The sequence below is a fragment of the Ranitomeya imitator genome, chromosome 4, assembly GCF_032444005.1.
Source record: "Ranitomeya imitator isolate aRanImi1 chromosome 4, aRanImi1.pri, whole genome shotgun sequence".
Taxonomy (NCBI): domain Eukaryota; kingdom Metazoa; phylum Chordata; class Amphibia; order Anura; family Dendrobatidae; genus Ranitomeya; species Ranitomeya imitator.
In genome coordinates, this window is record NC_091285.1 from 445,344,414 (window position 1) to 445,363,203 (window position 18,790).

An 18,790-nucleotide genomic window follows, 5' to 3' on the forward strand; every position below is an offset into this window, starting at 1 on the left:
CACAGACAGCATCATGTCCTATGGACTAATTGATAAATCTCAAAATGGGCACTCTGCCCGATAGATAATGACTTTCAGTACACATATAAATGCCAATGCTGTAAGTAAAAAGACCCCTGTCCCAATCAAACCATCAGATGCAAATCTGCACGATTGGTACTCATCGTAAGGTGCTGCGCCATCAGCCTACTGAGGCGATTCATGACAGTAGGCTGACGGCGAGGCACTTTACGATGAGTACCAATCGTGCAGATTTGCATATGATGGTTTGATTGGGACAGGGGTCTTTTTGCTTACAGCATTGGCATTTATATGTGTACTGAAAGTCATTATAGGGGCAGATTGCCCATTTTGAGATTTATCAATTAGTCCATAGGACATGATGTTGTCTGTGACCCACTGTGTAGGTGCTTTTGATTTTTAGCTATCAAATGCTAAAAAACTCCTGGTCTAAGTTAGATTGACTAGGCGTTCAATTTACATTATCTTTGTCCGTCATAAGCCTATCACATGTTCTCATTTTGTTTTTATATTCTCGGTGTTGGGGGTTTAGGATTCCCTATACATAGGTGTGATCTATGTCTAGCAAATGAGGAGTACCTTTAGTTTATCATTACTGTGTGGTTAGAGGGCCCCATTGGCAATACTAAGGCTTCTTAGGGACCCCAGGGCAAGCCATCGTTGAGCGAGGGCGCCACAACGTTGCCCCTAGGGCGCCAACTCCCGCTGATAGGCAGCCATCAGTATAGATACTATCTAGGGATTATTCTTTCCCCCCAACACTAGCTTTTTTCATGGTGTGTTTTGTTGTTTAGTTTATGGTGCAGCCACAGGTTGGTGGCATTTTAAAGATACTTATAATAAATATATTTGGGGTTTTATATGATTACTTTATTCAGTTATCCCAATCTAGATTGATATACGTAAGAATTATTATTACTTTTGTCAGATTCAAGTTGTTTCTGTGGCCATTGTGGGTTTTTAAGTCATTAAACGAAGGGTACCAACAATTTTGACCACGTGTGTAGGTGTATGTCTACTACTATTTCTTTTGTCAAGACTAAATGTATTTTTCTTGAAGCCTTGGAATTCAAGTGAACCTGATAGCGAGTGCATGTTGCCCGATCCATAGCCTCTGAGGACTGAACAACGCTGGAGACTAGATGGATAGGCGGCACCCTAGCGGCTTCTCCCTGCCCTGGATAGACAGTTCTCTGCCTTTTATGCGTTTTATAGGGAGAGACCTGTCAATCTAGGGCAGTGGAGCATGGAGAAGACACCGGGGACACTGATGTCCAACCAGTCTCCAGCGTGGCTTGGTCCCTGGCAGCTAGTAAAGTATGTTTTTCTCTAAAAGTAGTCAAACATACCTGGCTGAGATAATAGGGCCAGTGCCTGGTACATGCTGCCCATGGATCGGGCAACACATATCAGCCGTCAAGCTCACTTTAAGTTCAAGTGTATGTTGTACATAATAAAAGTAGAAAATAGCCTGTTATGTAACTACCAAACTAAAGGAAACACTAATGTAAACTAATAAACATAGGGCTTTCCACAACTTTCCTCTGTAAGGCTATGTACCCACAGAGGTATTTGACCAGTTTTTCAAGTGGAAAACACTTGGGGGAAATGCTCAATTTTTGGAGGAGTTTGTCCCTGAAGCATTCTTTGCAGCCTTTTCATTGAACAGTGACTAGTTTGAAGAAGTTTATTTCAGTATTTCTTCCAGACAGTGCCATGCATTTATTTTTTCAAACCACCTGTTTTTCAAAACATCTCCAGGAAACTAAAAAAAAGCATCCAAAAGCTCCTCGTATGAGCAGCAAAGTGGATTGCCCATAGAAATAAATAGGAAGAGTTCTTTTTTTACGTAATGGTCAAGGAGTAAATTGGTGAGGATTTGCTCGAAAAAGAACTCTGTGTGAACATAGCCCAACAATATGGTGGCTTGCGTAGATTCCATACATGCATTTTATTAGGGAACATTCTATCCTACATCATTCTGACAAGGTGATTTGTTCCTGAACTCAGAAAGATCTCTGAAGTTGAATTCCACCATTCTTTAGGCGTATCACGTTTTGATATTTTACGTCTGTTAACCCCTTTATCAAATCTTGAGATATATATAGTGCAGACCAACAGACGTAAAAAAACGTAAAAAGCATTTTCTACATGATCGTGAGATGGTAACTGCCAAGGATACACCAATTTTACTTACGGTAAGTGTTTCCTTCATTTTGATGGTTAAAAGAGCAACATTGTCTTGCCAGCATTCAGCTCGCTCTCTCCCCATTAGCACTTACAGTTTGGGGATCAGAGCGATTAGTATTACATTATCCGAGTGCTACATGTTTGTTCAGTTGTAGACTAGCATAGTGCACTCTCTCTGCAGTGTCGACACACAGAGAAATGGCCTGGTGTTTATCTATGATATGGGGGGCAGTCAGTACAGCAACTTTGAGCTGGAATTAAGCAAGAAGATCTTGAGCCTGCTGAGGGTGAGTGTATTTTCCATTCATCCATTTGCCCTGCTATACTTAACCATTATTCCAATCTTTGCTAGGGCTTTCATTCATCCAAGTTTTCCATAAACATTCATAGCTTTTACCAGTTTGGGCATCTGGTCCATCTGTAATATTAGAAATGTTTCCTTTGGGTTACATTGTCTATGAAAACCCCATATAGTAAACCCCTGAACTGGAAAAGTTGCAGTCATCACTAGCACAGCTCACCTATACTAAAGGGAAATTTTATTTTTTATTAAATGTATTACAAAAATTGCTATAAAAAAACTTGCAATTCTCACACTGATCACTTTTGAATTTTTTAACTCTAACTTCCTGTTGTTTCAGGAAACAACACATGTACAAAGCCACAGTGGTTAAATCCCAATCCTGTCTTTTTTATTGAAGTGACTAATGAACCTATGCAAAGGCGAAGGAGCAGGGTCAACTATGATCTGACCTATTGTGATTGGTGGATCCTGTGTTATCACCCAGGTATAGAGGTTTTACCTGTTATTATAATCCTGCCTCTGATGATAAGGAGCCTGGTAAAAACTCTTCTTTTAAAGACAGGAAGGATGAGTCTAAAAAAGTCGCAGTGGCCAATGTGAGAATTGTAAGATTACGAATTTCGTTTCTTAATTTTTAAATAAATTGTAATAAGAAAAAAAACTGGCAATTTATTTTAAGAACAATGTCATTTTCTGATAGCTTCCCTTTAAACATTTTTCTCCACTGACAAAAATCCTAAGTCTACTTACAAAGTTCTTAATATAATCCCATTGTACTCCCCCTGCCAAAGCACAATGAAGAAGCAAACCGTTACCTGTATGTGAGCAGTATCTGTGTTCTTATGTCAGGGTGCATTTCCCGCTCGTCTAAAGAAAGTCCTGATCGTTTCACCTCCAGTCTGGTTCAGAGTTCCATACTCTATCATCAGTCTACTTCTTAAGGAAAAGTTGAGAGAGAGGGTAAGTCCGGATTACTACTACATTGTCCTATACGGTACTCCCGTACGTTATAAAAGGGAACCTGTCAGGTGATTCACGCTGCCCAAACCATGAGGAAACCCTAATTTACCAATATTTCACAGTATAAATCTATAATTTAGTAACTTCTCAAATATTTTTCTTTATGGTCTTGGTTCCAATTTTTAGATATTTTTGGAAATAAGTGCTTGAACTAAAAGCAGTGTGTTCCATATGTTTAATTGGCAATTTTATCCATCCTTTAGGTGCACATGGTGAGCATGAGTGAACTTCTTGAGCACTTGCCTGCACAGTGTCTTCCTGAATCTCTAGGTGGTTTACTACCATGGGATCCTGGTTCATGGAACTGCCTTCTCCTCCCTGCCCGTGCCGGTAAACCAGATCCTCTAGATGAGGTGGTACTGGTACTGGCAGACGGGCAAAGAGGGAGTGTACATAAACCAATGGTGGGAAGCATGACCTTGTCTCAGCTGAAGGAGCATACCAACTCATTGGGAAGGCGAGGAATCTATGACGAATATGAAGCGATAAGGAATGAACAACCGGAGGGCACTTTCTTAGCTTCACTGTAAGTGTTAATTGGGTCCAAAATGTACAGGAACAATCAAAATTACTCAACCACCATTGCAAATTAGGTTTATTAGCAACATTTACAAACTTTCTGCGATTTTCAATAAATCAGTGAAACAAGAACAATGAAAATAGCGTAACACAACTAATATAAGTGATTTCTCCAATTTATTCCCAAAACGCCACAGTTAATGACTACTTCTATCTCAGAATGATTCAACAATCGTCTTTAGTCATTTTGATTGCAACTGTATATATAGTATACAAACTAGTCAAATATTTTAATTAAAATTATTCTATGTAAGTGAAAATAGTTATTACATTTCTCAGGAGTGATAGGTTTGCATTTCATTTAACAACTCTCACTGTTCTGTTTTTTTTATTTTTAGGGCTGTCGTGAACCGTGATCGGAATCGTTACGGGGACGTTCCATGTTTAGACCAAACAAGAGTCAAATTAAAACGTGTCAACTGGCATGATGTAATTATCATTTTATTATTATTATTATTAGGCTACTGATGATTGGGACTAAATATACAATAAAGAACATTGCACCAAATAGTCCATGTTCTTTTATATATTTTGTAATAGTGTAGTATTTGCTGCTGATAGATCATTTTAATTATAAAAATTGAAATTAGTGATGAAAGGTAAATTATACATTTTATATAAAGGCATGTAATAAACAGCATTAATAACTATTGCTTATAGTGGGTGCCCAATAAAAGGGTTGTATAAGTATTGTCTAAAATTAACACTATAGTTAATTGCTAATATATATAGTGTGTCTATAGAGTAAGGAGAATAACCATACACTGAAGCTAAACCAAAACTTATATGAGCAATACTAAAATACAGAATTATGCTGCTCACCTGTTTACTTTATCTTTTAGCGCTCGGACTACATAAATGCCAGTTTTATGGATGGATACTTACAGAAGAATATGTTCATTGGAACCCAAGGTACTGAATAAAGTTTCTATGTTTGTGGATGGTAGTAGGAGATGGTTGCAGTGATGTGACACTGTTTCAGTAATATTATGTTTATATCCCCAATCTCAAAGTCGTCATCTCCATGTGATAAAAATGGTGCCCACTAACGTAAATGCCTTCATATTTGGAGCTGCTCTTTACTCTGGCTATTAGAGAGGGTCAGATAAAAATGCATTGGTATACCCTATTTGGTAATTAAATGGTAACTTGTTGTACAGTGATGGGATGTCGGATGACTGTTCTTTGGTATTAAAGTAAAATAATGGGAGTTGTAGTATTTACATTAGTTTACTTAATCTGTAGCATACGTAGAAAGGTTGCAATTATGGTATGTGATAAGTGACATATGGAATATAGAATAAAGCCAATCACTGACTGCAGTGGTGACCAGCATATCACCGCCATAGCCAGTGATTGGCTGCAGCGGTCATATGTCTGTCCAGACGGAACAGGACGTAAAGAGACCAGCAGTGGACCTGGGATACCTCAGAATGAGAGCAGCAGGGGAATGGTGAGGTATTAATGCTTTCATTATATCACGCAACTATTAGTTTTTTTTTTTTAAATCTAAGTGGTCAGACAACCCCCGTAAGGACTCCAGCATATAGAAAATATTGTGAATATGTGTCTGGACTGGTAAATTAGTTAGAATTATATGTATCAGTGCTACATAAATGTAAGTGTTCCTTCAGGACCTATGGAAAATACATTCCAGGATTTTTGGCAAATGATCTGGGAGCAGAATGTGCTGGTGATTGTCATGACTACACGGTGAGTTAATTCAGATGATGTTTGGGAACATTGTGAATATTTGTACCTTCATTTTTTTTTTTCCTACTCCTTCTTTTACGGAATAGCGTTGAGGAGGGTGGTCATCGCAAGTGTGGTCAGTATTGGCCGCTTTCCCAAGGATCTATAGCCTCATATGGAGCGATGATGGTCACAAACAAAGCTGCTGAGAACCACCAACATTACCGAAGGACTACTCTGGACATTGGCACTCGCCAGGTATTGCTGTCCTCATCTGAGGTTATTGGAGGCACTGTGGTTTGGTTCATGGTCTTATTCTGTTGTTACAGATCTGATGTCACACAAATTAGATTGTTTTTTTTATACAATTGTTAGTCCAAAAATGTAAGAGAAGTGGAGCACGTTCCCTGATACATGATGAGGACCTACGAGAATAGATTATCCTACAAATTATTGTAAAGCAAAAAATACTGTAACTGTTGGTCACTATAGCTATATACTTGTTCAAAATTACAAACTTTATTGATACAGAAAAAAAATAGTTGCTAAAAAAGGCTATTAAAACGTCCCATTGAAAACCCATTAAGGCAATATGGTCATATTTAGAGATCCAACAATAGCATGATTTATCATCAATCGCAATAAATGCAGAAATATATCTGTGTATCCAAAATAGGAACTACAAAAAATATTACACATTAGTATTCACAATGTAGAAATACTTGAGTATACTCCCACAAAGGATCATGAGATCGTTAGAAATAACAGCAAAAAAATAATTGCACAAAACTATAAAAAAAAAGTACGTAATTGTTCTACCATACAAAAGTGTATGTGTAATGGCTCACTATAATAGAAGGACCAAGTGACACACACTACCAGTACCCTACAAAAACAAGTGTTTTAATCAGCAGCCCCAAACATTCCCATATATTGTGCTTTGATTGGAGTGGCATCCCATATTTTTCACAACTGTTCAATTCTGCTGGGGGATTCAGGACCCCGCATTGTAGTGATTGGTGGAGGTTTCAGCCACTAGAAACCCAGGAATTTCTCACTTATTCAGGGGATAGGTTTACATGTCTTTGGTAGGAAATCCCTTTTAGTTATTTTAGATTTGTAGTATTTTTTCATTACTAATTAATTGATTAACCTTAGTGTTCCATCATTAAAACAAAATGATATCAACGCCATTGATACATCTTCATTCTTTGTCTTTCACTTGGTAACATCAATATGTCTCATGCTTTAGGGTCGAGAAAGGAGGCAGATCAGTCACCTGCAGTTCCTAAGCTGGCCAGACTTTGGGGTTCCCAGCTCTGCTGCCGCTCTTATTAATTTTAGAGACGCTGTAAAGAAGGAACAGAGAAGACTGGTCAATGAGCTCGGAAACCAGTGGAAAAGTCCAGCAGGCGGCCCTCCAATTGTGGTACATTGCAGTGCAGGAATCGGAAGGACAGGTACTGGGCCAGACACCAGTACCACTCGATGGTGGCACCATTGGAAATAAATGTTAAAAGGATGTATTGTTTAGAATTAGTAAAGCTTCCGACCCAGATACATGGCAAAAACCACAACAATTATGACAAAATAAAACCTAATGTTAAATCTTTTCTCCTTCCCCCAGGCACATTCTGTACATTGGATATCTGCTTGTCCCAAATAGAAGACGTGGGCACCTTGAACATTCAGCAGACGGTGAGAAGAATGCGGAAACAAAGAGCACTGAGTATACAGACTCCAGAGCAGTACTTCTTCTGTCACATGGCCATTTTAGAACATTTTGGGAGCTGACACAAGAACCTTGCCATACCCACCGGTGCCGCTTCCAATGTCAAAGAATGGGGGACCAACGTTAGGGGCTGAAGGCCTTAATTACCTATAGGTGCTGCGAAGGCAGATAAGGAATCCAAGTTGATGGCTCCTTTGTAAAGCAATAACGCTATGCTATTTGTAACCGAGAATCACACAGTATAAAACTCCAGGCACATTTCCTTGTTACATGTGCACCATACAAGTATCTAAAACTGATTCCAAATAGCGCCATTACATAATCGTTACTGTAATCAGTTCAAGAATAGACAGTTTATTAAAATATATGCATGTAGACACCTGAACTTTCCTACAAATACTGTACACAAATCCACACCGACACGGGTTTTAATGTAATGTTGAACCACCCATGTACACATTATTATTACTCCAGTTATTATATTTTAGTCATATACATAAGAAAGCCAGTTGCATTCCAAAAAATATAAAGCATACTGTAAAAGTCTGGATCTGTGTTCTCCACAATGGAATCCTGCTTGTTTTCCTTACTCCCTCTTTTGCATAGATTTCGGTATATCTGGGATTTTTCGATTATAAGCTATGACTTCGATCTCCATTCCTTCTGCAGAACAATGCAATAATGTAGAGAGAGAGAGAGAAAGAATATATATCATTCAAGGCATTCAAAAAACGGAGTCCGGCGTTGGATTCCTGCTTTTGACAGTCAGCGACGTGTCCTGCGTCCATAGGCTTCCATTATAGCCTACGACGGACATTGCATGATCTGTCGCTGAGCGTTTTTCAGACGTTCACAAGAAACGTTTCAAGCTGCGTTGCCTCCGCCCGACGGACAGAGAAATTACAACGGATCCGTCATATAACGGATGAAACGTGTGGCCATCCGTCACAATCCGTCGCTAATACATACAAGTCTATGAGAAAAAACGGATCCAGCACCAACATTTGCTGGATCCGTTTTTTTCACAAATTGACTGATTGTGACGGAAGCAAAAAGACTGTAGTGTGAAAGAGGCCTAAAGCGCCATCAAGCACTGTGTGAATTATCTCGGCTGCAAATGTATCACAGACCTGAAACTAGACTATTTGTACATGTCTTTTACTTCTGTGTTGTAATCCAATGGGACCAATCGAATACACAAGGCTATGAGATGTGAAAGCTATGGCTGATATCAAGTGGTGAGGCAGATGGAGACAGGATTTTAGGAATGCAGTGACATGTAATTTCTGGCAAAATGACCTGTACTGTCCTGGTTGCAGTTTAGGATGAGCAGTAGAGTAGAGGTGATACATGTGTATATATGTACAGACATTTAATCTTGCTTCTGATTCTAAATATGTAAATGTGGATGGATACACAATGCACATGACTATTCTTAACTGGAAATGGATAACGATGTGACACAACAATCACTTTCATTATTGTCACCCCAAAATTAGGACTCTAAAATATGAGAGACATGCCAAAATTAGACTAAATGCACCAAGTAAATTGGAGTGGTTCATTCTTGATAATTTGGCGCCTCTTTAGACATATTTTTGTATACATTTATTGATTTGGCTTACTTTTATGCCAAATTCCTCTGCCAGACTATTAACACGTGATGTTGCATCTCAAGTCACACCACCTTGCAAATAATACCAAACCCTTTACAATTAAACCATGCCCCTAGTAAAGCAAGGTGCAAAAAGGTTAAAACCATAAGGCATGTATGACAGTGATACGGTGCAAAATTTGTCAGATTTCTGGCTAAATTCCACATTAATAATGTGATTATGCTATGAAAGGCAAAGTTCTGAAAACTGGTGGTCCAGAATGATTTTATTATTTGCTTAAAGGGAGCTTTTGCCACTTAATTTGAGAGCTGTATAATGTAGAGACGGAAACCTTTGATTTTCAATTACTGAGCTGCTTGCTGTAGCTTTGATAATCTCCTGCTGATAAAATTGATATTATCATTAGAGGACTAGTAGACCTGCTGCCAGGTAGTCCTCTATATTTAGAACTCCGCCTCCACCACTGATTGGCAGCTTTCTGCTTATGCACAATGTACACAGAAAGCTGTCACTCAGTGGTGTAGGTGAGGTTATACGTAGTTCAGAGAACTGCTTGATCTGCAACAGCGAAAATAGGGATTTTATCATTCTATCAAAACGATATTAAGCAGCTCAGTAGGTGACACAACGCTGGAATCAGAGTTTCTGCCCCTACATTATGCTGCACTCAGATGGGGGTGTCAATACCTGGTGACAGATTTCCTTTGAAGAGACAAGTCAAGAGAGCTGATGAATTTTTTAAGATGTGCACTGTTGTTTTGAATGTGCAGCATGAGCAACTATGATTCTAATTTTTGCATGCTCACCGATGTGTGCACGGTGCTGTTATGAACATATCACTATATTGCTGTGCAAACATCACGTCTGACTGCAGCCTACAGTGGAGAAGGTGCTGAGTAATATGTGCCAACATAATCAGCACTAAAGTAAAAAGTCACCACTCTCCCTTAAAGGGAATCTGTCACCACATTTGACCTATCTAAACTATTAATATGGACATACAGGTTATAGAATGCTGAAAACAGTCCTCCCTATATGTCTCATATCAGATGCCTTGTGCATAAATCATCTTTTATCAGTTTATATAAATGACATCTTCCAGGCTATGGTGAGGATGCTGCCTAGAAGATAACTCTGCTACTAGAGATTATTTTACATGAAGCGGGAGTTACAAGTGCAATATGTAATGGTTACCAGTGTCATATGTAATGGCTGCGCTATGCTTTCCTGATCTCACTGCAGAGCTGTGTGAGGTAGACGGTTGCAATATTGTTGCAACACATCAGCACTCACAGAGAAACAAAAATGTGTTTACAAGAGGACAAATTTAATGTCTCTTGTTCTGTGTTAGTTACTTTCATCACACTGGTAACTCCCCCTTCATGTAAAATAAGCTCTGGAGGCAGAGTTATCTCCAGGCACCGTCCACCTCATAGCCTGGAAGAGGTCACTTGCCGTATATGAAGTGAAAATCGATGATTTCTCAACAAGGCATATGTTATGAGACCTACAGGTTTGACTTTTTTCAGCAGTCTATAACATGTATGCCCATAATAATAGTTTACATAGGTCACATATTGTGACAGATTCCCTTTAAACAAATGTCTCAGCATTTTTCTTCCCTAAATCCTACGAATTGGGTATAAAATCTAGTGTAAGTGTAAGTAACTGGAAATCGGGAAAGATTGTGATCGGTACGTATTTTAATATTTATGCTACTTAAATACATAATTAAGATGGATTAGAGGGAACAAAATTGCCAATGTTATATGATAAGATTCCACAGTTTTAGGTACAATGAATGTGTTAATAAGGGTCTCTGTGCTTCTAAACCATGTATTTGGACCAATTATGGTCCTCAAAATTGCATAATTAACTGAGAGAACTTGGGAGCATCTGCATAGGATGGATCTATAGGACCCAGGGGTAATCTTTGATATAATACTGTATATGCTTTCCTTGCCAGATAATCTATTTAGTGTTGGGAACAAGGGGTGAGTGGACCCTTGGATGTTTGGGTTTGAGCAAACTTTAGTCCAAAGTTCGGTCCGGGTACCAGAACTCTACCCAAACTTGAAGCCGAACCTCATAGAATTCAATGAGAACCCTAACTTTGGTGCCGTAAAATGGTCGTAGTTAGGGCTAGGGGGCTGCAAAAGTCTCTCTCTCAAAAGGACTTCCGGGAGAAGTCCGTGTTTGCAGTTCAGCACCTGACACTAGATGTCCGGAATGAAACCTCAAACTCTACACTGATCTCAACCTCAAAATATAAGAACCTCATCAGAAAGCATTGTACTATCAGGCCCCTTTATCTCTAGAGCAGCAGTATTCATATATCTACCTTTTGTGGGGCCTGCATCGGGTCATTTGTTAGGAAACAATGGACAGAAGATGTTGCTCCAGTGCCTGTATAACTGCATCCCTGGATGCTTATTGCACATACTCCACACTATGGCTTGCTCAGTACATGGCCATACTGCTCCTGCCGTGTACTGTGCTTGGTTGTTTGAGCTCCACTCCAGATAATAGCACTGGTCCAGACCCGCCTGTCCCTATATGATTCACTAATGAAATTTTCACTAGTAGTATCGTGAGCACTGACCCATGGACCCATAAGGATGCAGATGTAAGTTCAAGATCAGCTTCCAGATCCAATTGGAGATACAATTATTAATCCATTAAAAAGATATACACATTGAAAAAATAAAATAAATGAAGGGGGTCACCTCGGCGGAACGTATGTGTTTTGAATGTCAAATGTTCTTAATCCAGTTATGAATGCTGATTTCACACTCCTGTGTACAGAACGACCTAGTGGTCTGATATTGAGATGTACTGGTCCTTGCTCCAAGGTTTACCAGTAGATCAGAATATACTGTTGGGCCAACATTGGCCTAGAAGGAAATTAATAACGTGCTATATAAATAGAATAGCTATGTAAATAATGCCATTATTTTATATACCTTATACATCTTTAGATTTTCGTTTTCTCATGAACCATTCCACAAGAAAAAATCTGTATGTTTTATCATGTAGTTATATCAGTTTTTTGTAAAATAATATGACTGCTAAACAAAAATATTGATGATGTTTTTAGCAGAACGCACTCCAAGACGAAAATCATTGAAGGCGAACCTGTTAGTGCTACTGTTCACAACTTCCATATTTTACTATTGGCAGGACAGAATGAATCTCCAGTACATTACTTTTATCAGTATTATGAGATCTTGTATAATCACGGTTTGTATATTTTTATGCTGGAAAAACTGACTGCAGCCTTTCTGGTGGATTGGCTGCTGTGTTGTATTGCAAGACATTTAGTATCACATACTGCATGTAATTGTGTAAAATTACCTGTAAATCAGGCTCTGAAAATTCCCTTAATTTTGTTTCTGCAAGTTACACCACAATCTCTTGGAATTCTCTTGGTCTTTTTTTTTTTTTTTTTTTACTCTTTGCAAAAAATTGTTTCCTTGGAAAAGAAAAATATTTGATAATGTGACTATATTGTCTTCATTCAAGCTAATTTTCCAGTTGTTTGATAAGAAGTGCTTGAGTCATCATAATAAAAGTGTACCTTGCCGGTGTTTTCAAATAGGTTTTATTATGGGATTATTGTGTCAGTGACTGATATACTTTATATTACACGGTTAGGCCCCCTTAACATGTCCGCTTAAAAAAAAAAAATGTATGCGTATGACGGCCTGTTTTTACTATCTGTACGGATTTATATCATCCATGTGTAAGTGTGTGACACGAGCCGGAATAGAATGTAGAATAGATATTACAGATTTTTAGGTGTTAAAAGATGTGCAAAGATACATAAATAGATATCCGTGAGATATAAGTGCCTTGCGTGTGTACTTTACTGTACATGTATTAACTAAATAAATGAAAAAAAATGACTGGGTCCCTCCCAGTTTTGGTAACCGGCAAAGGTAAAGCAGACAACTGTGAGCTGATATTATCAGACTGGGAAAGTCCATGGTTATTGGGCCCTTCCCAGCCTAAAAATGCCAGCCAGCAGCCGCCCCACAACAGGAGTGTCACTTGAGATGCTGGTGCTTTACCTTCGCTCTTCCAGATTGCCCTGGGGTGGTGGCAATAGGGGTAATGGGGCTTTGGGTTAATGTCAGCTGTGAATTGTCCAAAAACACAGCTGGCATCAGGCCCTGGTGCCTGTAATGGAGCCGTGTCTATCAGACATTACTAACCCAGTAATAAACCCCCCCACAAAAATACTTTATTTAACAAAAACACTAACATTTTCCCTGGTTTACCAATTTATAAAAAATCCCAAGCAGATCTGACATAGTCCACGAATAGAAACCTGAAAAACATAAAGGAGATAAATAAAAACAAGACACTGTCCCTTGTTTACTAATTCAACAGAGGCGATCCAGGGAAAAAAATTGCAGCATGCCCAAGTTTGATGAGATATTCATATCGCACTCGACCATTCAAGTCAATGAGTCTGAGGAAAACACTTTACTGTACTCAGACGTCATCTGAGTGTAGTCCGATTCCATGGACTGACAAAAAGCAGCCAAGAGAATCGGATCACACTATGATCACACTCTGATCAGAATTTTATCAGAGTGTGATTTGCATAATTGACTTGATTCTCTCGAATTAGAGGGTATACGGTCGTGTGACCCTAGCATTAGAGGCATGGACTTGCAAGAGAAACCTCACAACCGGCTTTCAAACTCTTACGCACATGTGCGACTTTCTGCCTTTACTGGCAATGCATAATGAGTCCATTGTGTGCTTCACCCACTCACTGCTATGCCCAGGGAGGCAGCAGTGACGCAGCACTCGGCCACCGAAGAGGTCTTATAGACCAATAACCAGTGGGTTGTGTATTTCATTGGTGCAATATGGGGCAGCAAGACCAGCCTTACATTGTTTTGGCTGCACTGAGTGGAGTTTCTCTGTAGCTGACTGAATCTGGCATTATGCCTGTCTTTCCGGGCATGTGCAGTACACCATGAAGCCAGAGTGTACACCCAGCTTCACTGCACCTTGCCAGACAGGCACAAAGTCGTGCTCATGCTCGAGATTTGCAAGGAACTGGCCATCACACGACCAAAGTTTGCTTTGTGATGCACTGCGTTTTACATGCAGATTACCCGCGGATTTAGTGTGTTTTTTGTGCGGATTTCATCTGCGGTTTTACACCTGCGGATTCCTATTGAGCAGGTGTAAACCGCTTCGGAATCCGCACAAAGAATTGACATGCTGCAGAGAATACAACACAGTGTTTCTGCGTGGTATTTTCCGCAGCATGTGTATTGCGGATTTGGTTTTCCATAGGTTTACATGGTACTGTAAACCTGATGGAAAACTGCTGCGAATCCGCAGCGGCCAATCCGCAACGTGTGCATATACCCTAAGATGTCTGGTGACATCCTGGGCAGAGAGGTCGGAGGTGTCGATTGAGGATAATCAATCGACATATTTGTAATTTGTAAAGCGCTGCGGAATATGTTGGCGCTATATAAATACAATTATTATTATTATATTATTATTATTGAGGACATATGTAAGTCCTCTCCGTCCACTTTCTTTAAACATTATAGGCTGGATCTGGGTGGCTCCTCCGATCTCACGTTTGGGAGAAGGGTGCTTGAGGCAGTGGTCCCTCCCTAGACTCTTTTCATCTCTGTAATTCTCTCGTGGTGCTGACATGGGAGACTGAATAAATGCTTAGGTACTTGCCGGTAGCGGTGTTTTTCAGGAGCCCATGACAGCACCCTTATATTCCCTCCCTTTTTCATGTGTGGGTTAGCACCTTTTTCAGGCTTTAGGTTTAGTCATGTGTGTGGAGTATACTTAGTTTAGATTAATGATGGGCTACTAACCAGGGAGGTCCTCTCATGCTCTGTAATCCAACTGATGCAGGAGAGAGGTGCTGCCCTTTTATGTCTGTAGGTTTTCTGTCCCCGAAGGGCGGGTCCCCTCTCGTGGTGCTGTCATGGGTTCCTGAAAAACACAGCTACCGGTAAGTAGCTAAGCATTTCTCATGTAGATGCTTACATAAACTAGGACATTTTAAGATAAGACTCACGTTTTTGGTTGAGAGGCTACCAGTTCTGACTTTCTTTAAAACCCAATCACTTATGCTTAGGTACATCCCGTCACATGTAGTAAAATGGGTATTGATGTGTAGATCCAAAAGAGAATAGCTCTTGTAAAAACAAGTACTTTTGCAATTCCCAGGCTTTTTCAGTTTTTTATGTAAATTAAAAGGGTTTTTTCCCTGACCGAATTGAAAATTTGCAGTGTTTTTTAAATGTGCAGCATGTCAATTCTTTTCAGCATTTTTCACCCATGGAACGTAATGAGTGCAAAAACACGACTAAGAATTTTTTCTGCATTTTTGGTGAATAAAACTAATTTTATTAAACATTTACTGTAAACAAGTCACAAGTAATCTAACCAATAAACGCAGCTAAAAACGCCGTACTAATGATGAAAAATGGGTGTTTTGAAAGCAACATTTTTACTGCCCAAAACTGCAACGTGTGAACTCAGACAACGAAAACGAAAGAAACGCGTTAGTCTAGGAGACCGGCTACCGCTGTTGTCAGACCGAAGATGGCCCGGATAAGGAGGTAACGCATGCGCTCCTGTGATTATGACCAGCTTCAAAACCGGGCTTACAAGCTCAACAGAAAAGAGTCTGTAAGCACTGCGCATGTTCTCTCTAGCAGCGGTGATTGGTCTCAAGACAATGAGCTGCAAATAAAAGTATTAATATCTTGAGCAGCTGAAAATTTTAATAAGCCGTAAAATGCTAAATTGCTTAAAACAAACACTGACAATATCCATCTATGAAGATGCGAAAAATTTGTTAACCCCTTCCCGACATCCAACGGCACGATGATGAAGCCGGCTCGCAAGCAGTGGGTATCAGTTGTATATTATAGCACTGATCATGGCCGTTTAACCCAGTAGATGCTGCTGTCAATCTAGATGGTTATTTGAGGAACAGGGCTCTTAAACCCTATCGGCATGCTGTAATCACAGGGTGCAAACGCCGTACAAGTAACTATCTCTTGTGGCCAGCCAGATATGGTCGTATGTGAGAGCCTGTAAAATTGACAGGTCTAATACCCTGCAATACTTTTTATTTTGTTTTTTGCCACCAGAAATGTATCGGGGCTTGGCATTAGCGTGACACGATAATTTTTTCTGTAATTTTATTTTCTCCAATTATACGACTTTTTTATTTTTGTGTCTGATGAAAAACTATATTTTTTGTTTGTTTTTGTGACAAAGTTTTTCTTTGGGAATTAACTAAAGGCATTGTTATATAGCTTGGGTTGTTCTGGACATGGCAATAGCAATTATGTGTATATTTTTTGTTTAAAAACAAACTGCATTTTTAGTGGAAAAACCTTTTTCTATACTTTATATTTTGTATTTTTTTTATACATACATATATAGTTTGGGATTTTTTTTTTAATTAACTTGGTCCCTTTATGTGACCTGACCTTTGACCAATCTGATCACTTATCTAGTACCCTGTACTAATCATGTATTGTAAAATAATTTATGAATTGCTGATTTTTGTTCACTCTGCCACCCAAAAATCGGAAAAAATAAGCAATTAAAAAATGTTATGTAGTTGAAAATGGTGCCAATAAAAACTTAAAGGGAACCTGTAACCAGGTCTTTCCCATATAGAGTAGGGCTAGCACCTGTAAGTCCTCATATTCAGCATTCTAGAATGCTGTATGTATGCCCCCAATGTGCTCTGCATAACACAAAAAAGCATAACACAAAAAAGAGCTTTTATTATTCTCTCCTATGGGAAGGTCCGGTCCAATGGAGTTGTTCTTGGTCCAGCGTATCCTCTCTTCTTACTTCATGTGGATGATGCATTCAAAGTCATCCACAGTGTCTTCAGCACTACACTCCTGCGCAGGCGCACTTCTCTGCGCTGCCGAGGGAAGAGTGAGGTACTGTAGTGCGCATGCATGGGGAAAGGTGAAAGAGCGCCGGCGCATGCGCACTACAATACTTTGCACTACCTTCGGCTGGACAGAGAGAAGTGCACCTTTGCTGGAGAGCAGTGCGGAGAACAAGGTTTAGTGCCGTAGGACACTTCATCCACATGAAGCAAGGAGAAGAAGGGCAATCGTAAGAAGGGAGGAGGAGCAGCCAGAACAAGGCCAGCGATGCCCATCACACCGGACAGCCCCACAGAGAAGTATAATATAAGCTGTATTTTCTTTTATGGAGAGTGCATTGGGGACAAACATACAGCATTCTAGAATGCTGTATATAAGGCCTTACAGGTGCTGACCTACTTTAAATGGGAAAAAAATCTGGTGACAGGTTAACTTTAAACTCATCCCATGAAAAAAAAAGTCCTCATTCAGCTTTTTTAGTGGAAAAATAAGTTGTAAATATCAGAATAAGTAATGCAAAAAATAAGTACATTTTTGTAAAAAATGTTTTAATGTGAGAAATAGCAAGATATATCAAAAATACTATAACGCTAGTGGATAATCATACCGGCCAGCACAATAAATTTGTCCTATCATTTTTACTACATGGTGAACAGCATTTAAAAAAAAATAATTAAAGACAATTGCAGAATTGCTGTTTATTTGTTAACTAGATGGTGGCCCGATTCTAACGCATCGGGTATTCTAAAATATGCATGTCCACGTGGTATATTGGCCAGCCACGTAGTATATTGGCCAGTGATGTAGTATATAGCCCAGCCACGTAGTATATTGCCCAGACACGTAGTATATTGCCCAGACACGTAGTATATTGCCCAGACACGTATATTGGCCAGCCACGTAGTATATTGGCCAGTGATGTAGTATATAGCCCAGCCACGTAGTATATTGCCTAGCTACATAGTATATTGACCAATGACATAGTATATTGCCCAGCCACGTAGTATATTGCCCTGCGACGTAGTATATTGCCCAGTTGCACAGTATATTGCCCAGCCACATAGTATATTGCCCAGCGACGTAGTATATTGCCCAGCCACATAGTATATTGCCCAGTGACATACTCACCATTCTTGTCGCTGCTCATCAGCGTCCTGTCTCTCCGCCTCCTGGGATCCAACGGCGCTGTGCCGATGGGCGCGCGGCTGCCGCCATCTTGCGTTCCCAGGATGCATTGCGAAATTACCCAGATGACTTAGCGGTCTCGCGAGACCGCTAGGTCTTCTGGGTAATTTCGCAATGCATCTCTGGGAAAGGAAGATGGCGGCAAGCGCGAGCGGCTCAGCGTATAACGGAGGGTGAGTATAGCAGGTTTTTTTTTTTTTTAAATTATTTTTCACATCACTTTTTTTTACTATTGATGCCGCATAGGCAGCATCAATAGTAAAAGGTTAGGGACACACAAGGTTAATAGCGGCGGTAACTGAGTGCATTACCCACGGCATAACGCGGTCCGTTACCACACGCATTAACCCTGTGTTAGCAGTGACCAGAGGGGAGTATGCGGGCGACAGGCACTGACTGTGGGGAGTAAGGAGCGGCCATTTTCTTCCGGACTGTGCCCGTCGCTGATTGGTCGAGGCAGCCATGACAGGCAGCTGGCGAGACCAATCGGCGAATGAATAACCGTGACAGAAAGAAAGAAGGGCAGACGGAA

At 39.9% G+C, this 18,790-nt stretch overlaps 1 protein-coding gene across 1 annotated transcript in view; it reads left to right on the forward strand.

Moving 5' to 3' along the window:
• The window catches only part of PTPN9 (protein tyrosine phosphatase non-receptor type 9), a 28,061-nt gene extending 15,312 nt beyond the window's left edge, over positions 1–12,749 (forward strand). Inside the window, exons 5-13 of the mRNA XM_069765675.1 lie at positions 2,393–2,498; positions 3,365–3,475; positions 3,739–4,061; positions 4,453–4,543; positions 4,957–5,026; positions 5,749–5,827; positions 5,914–6,064; positions 7,059–7,266; positions 7,434–12,749. Of these exons, the coding sequence (XP_069621776.1) occupies positions 2,393–2,498; positions 3,365–3,475; positions 3,739–4,061; positions 4,453–4,543; positions 4,957–5,026; positions 5,749–5,827; positions 5,914–6,064; positions 7,059–7,266; positions 7,434–7,600 (1,306 nt within the window). The 3' untranslated portion in view covers positions 7,601–12,749. The remainder of the gene's footprint in view (positions 1–2,392; positions 2,499–3,364; positions 3,476–3,738; positions 4,062–4,452; positions 4,544–4,956; positions 5,027–5,748; positions 5,828–5,913; positions 6,065–7,058; positions 7,267–7,433) is intronic.
• Positions 12,750–18,790: the final 6,041 nt, after the last annotated feature.